Source organism: Lipotes vexillifer, unplaced genomic scaffold (genome assembly GCF_000442215.2).
Source record: "Lipotes vexillifer unplaced genomic scaffold, Lipotes_vexillifer_v1.1 scaffold217, whole genome shotgun sequence".
Lineage (NCBI taxonomy): Eukaryota > Metazoa > Chordata > Mammalia > Artiodactyla > Lipotidae > Lipotes > Lipotes vexillifer.
In genome coordinates this window covers 8,719,909-8,723,423 of record NW_006788200.1, presented here as the reverse complement: position 1 = coordinate 8,723,423, position 3,515 = coordinate 8,719,909, and the positions used below count along the sequence as shown (strand labels likewise).

At 35.4% G+C, this 3,515-nt stretch overlaps 1 protein-coding gene across 1 annotated transcript in view; it reads right to left on the bottom strand.

Moving 5' to 3' along the window:
- The window catches only part of LOC103084241 (protocadherin beta-3), a 2,780-nt gene extending 2,195 nt beyond the window's left edge, over positions 1-585 (bottom strand). The window contains exon 1 of the mRNA XM_007461485.1: positions 1-585. This exon is cut by the window's left edge and continues 2,195 nt beyond it. Coding sequence (XP_007461547.1) covers positions 1-181 — 181 coding nt within the window. The 5' untranslated portion in view covers positions 182-585.
- Positions 586-3,515: the final 2,930 nt, after the last annotated feature.

Genomic DNA, 3,515 nt, shown 5'->3' with positions numbered 1-3,515 from the left:
CACTCAGCCCCAGATCCTTTGCTAGATTGGAGATGAAAAACCCCCTCTCTTTTTCCTCAGCCACAGAGTAGCGTCTCGATTGGGACCCAGCCAGAGACCCACCCAGAAAAACAAAGAGAAACAGGACTTGCCTTTGCCTAAGAAAGCGCTCTCCTCCGGCCTCCATTGCATTTTCTGCCATGTTCTTCCGAGAAATATTGTCAAGCTAGCCCCCAACAGCACTGGGAAACGCAGTCTTTTGCCTCCTAACCTTTGAAGAAAATCTAGCGAATAATCCTTACCAGAGTGTCAGATTTGCTTGCTTAAAAATCTGCCCCGGCTCTCAACCCCTAGTTTACTGCACTGAATCGTTGCGTTACAGAGTATACACAGTGCCTGCGGTTTAATTCTCCTTCTTAGTCAACAGCGCCACCGTGCGTTCGCTCACAGTTTCAAAATCTTGGAGAAGGTGATGTTTGCTGGGCTTTTTGTTTTGATTTTTTTAATCGCTTATTCCCTTTTATCAAACCGAGTTGATGCTACTGTAGGAATTTCTTCTGTTATATGGTTTAAATAAACACAATCTAGGGAGAAGAAATGCGCTCTTATCTAAAAGAAGTGACTGTCCCTGGTAGAGTCCCATTTCCATGATTTTGCGGAAGTGGACACCTGCTAGAGCTACTCACCCCACCTCCTGTAATTATTACAGAAAAAGTTTTACAAGATTTTGCTCTAAGTGATGAAGCTTCGCTTTCATACTTGTGTTTTTCTTTATTTTCCAAATTTTGTAAAATGCACAAGAGTTGCATTTATAGTCAGAAAAATGCTATGAAAAGACAACCTCAAGCAAGGTGATAAAAAATTATAATAGATCATGTCAGGGGATATATCCAGAGACCACAAATGCCTAATTCCTTCCACATTTTCGCACTCACTCCAGGAACACAGAGCTTTCTCCTCTTCCTATTTCACAGTAATTCTATGATTACTGGTTTCATCTGTATTAACTCTTTAATCTGCATAACTGTATTTCACCTGTGGAAACCGATATTTATTGCATTTGTAGAAGTTAGATGTATTGTGGTAATAAGACAGACTATGTCTATATATCTTATAGAGTTTCCCATCTAATGGGGTGAACAGAATTTAAACAGATGTTTAAACAGTACTATACAGGAAATGTATTATGAGTGCACTGGAAGTATACAATATGGAGACCTAACTTAATGGGGGGGATTCAGAAAATTTCCCAAAGATGTCCCATTTAATCTGGAATATGAAGGATGAGAAGAAGTTTGCCAGGCTAAAACTAAAATGGGAAGATTCCATATATAAGAAATGCAGAGGCCCGGGGACAGTAAAGCATAGCTATTCTAGATAATGAAGGTAGGTTAGTGTACCCAAAGTTCAGTGTCTCAAGAGTAAGTAGGGGGCTTCCCTGGTGGCGCAGTGGTTAAGAATCCACCTACCAATGCAGGAGACACAGGTTCGAGCCCTGGTCCAGAAGATCCCACATGGTGAGGACTAAATAAGCCCGCATGCCCTAGAGCCCATGCTCTGCAACAAGAGAAGCCACCACAATGAGAAGCCCGTGCACCACAACAAAGAGCAGCCCCAGCTCTTGGCAACTAGAGAAAGCTGGCACGCAGCAACGAAGCCTCAATGCAGCCAAAAATAAATAAATAGACATTTTTAAAAAAGAAACATAAATATCACCTATTAAAAAGAGTAAGTGGGAAGAGAAGGCTGGACAGGGAGGCAGGGGCCAAATAACAGGTGGCTGGATTTTATTCTAAGAGTGAAAGGAAGCTATTGCAAGGTTTTGGGCAGAGCAATGAAACAGCACAAATATCATGTGTTCAATATAGCTTCTTCACAATTATAAGTAATGTTATATGAAGGACCATTTATTAAATTTACTCTTAATATTAGTGATACTAAAAATAACAAAATTACACTTCTTATCCTTATGTTATCTTATTTGGACATAACTGCAAGCTATTTAAATAGCTGTTATCATTTCTGGGGGGACAAATTATATGACTTATCCAAGATCCTACAGGTAATAATTTGATACCAAGATACTTCTCTATATGAATGCTACACTCAAAATGAGACCTTTAAATTTTATATTATAATTTTAATAGTATGTTCAAATAAACAAAATAATATAAAAATTTTAAGATAGCCTGAAGTACATTAAAAATTAAAATTCCGTTTTAATGTGTGGATCAGAAATTGAACTGCAAGAAATAAATAAGAATAAAGAAAGTTAAATGAATCATTTAAGGAATTATGGAAGGAAAATACAAATCATAAAATTGAAAACACAATTTCCCCATGTGGATTCCTTAAGCTAGTGGGCAGGAGAGGAGATTAAAATTAAGCAGAAAAAGAAAAAGGAAAAATACCTTGAAGGAAAGAGACACCAAGCACTAATAACTGCATAATGTTTGAATAACAGTGAAGTTCTGTTAATAACCAAAAATTAAATCAGAGAGCATTTAATTCCAGCAAAATTTGTCCTGTGAGTATTTTAATGTATTTGTGTGTCAGTATATCACAGATGAAATAAAGACATTTCTTTCCTTCAATCAGTCATTTAAAATTTTTATGAAGAACCTAGTCTTGCAGTCATTGTGCTAATCATGCAATAAATGGAGAGCTACTGAGAAACATAACTCAAGCACCAAAAAGGAAACAAAAAAGCATTGAAAAGTCTAGGAAACTGAAAGAGGGAAAATGGAAGTAGTCAGCGAAAAAAAAATAGAATGAGCAAACCAAGATAAATATTTTTTCCATGGGCTTATTTCCAATTGAATCATAAATGCTCCAGATATTTTTTTAAAATGCAATGCCAAATTACATATGAAGTTTCTAAAATTTGGTCATGGACAAAAACATGTACTCTCTCAGATCTTTTGGATTTTAATGAAGTACTCAAAGAATAGATGGTTTCAAATAATTAAAACAGATTTTTAAATGGAGGGATTGAAACAATCAGAGGTTTTTAAATTTTTAATAAAAAGCACGAATAATTAGCATGTCTAAAAATGACTGGACATTGCTATTTATTTAACTACATTTTAGAATATTGGTAGTTGATTTATTGAAGACTTTTAATGTGAATGATTTGTAGAATCCAACAGTCAAGGTTTTCACAGTCTCTAAAGAATCATAATAATCAGGTAGAACATTTTAAGGAAGTATATATTCAGAAAAGTGTGAGAGGGTGCTTTGTTATTCATGAATGTACCTATGTTAATGGTTTTAGCCAATGCAAGTTCACAAGAAGAAAGTTTAAACTAGCCTAAGAGAATACTCTATACAAACACAAATATTCTGGGTAGGATAAAAGAGTTACCCTATGTACTTATTGTAAACTTTCAAAAACGTAGGAATGCAAAAATTACCTAGGGACTGTGGAAGGTGAATTTTGAAAAAAAGTGCTCTAAAAATTAACTTCAGAAAATACAAAATATACTTTCACACATTAAATCGAATTAAGTTACAGTGATATTAACAGTAAGAAAGAA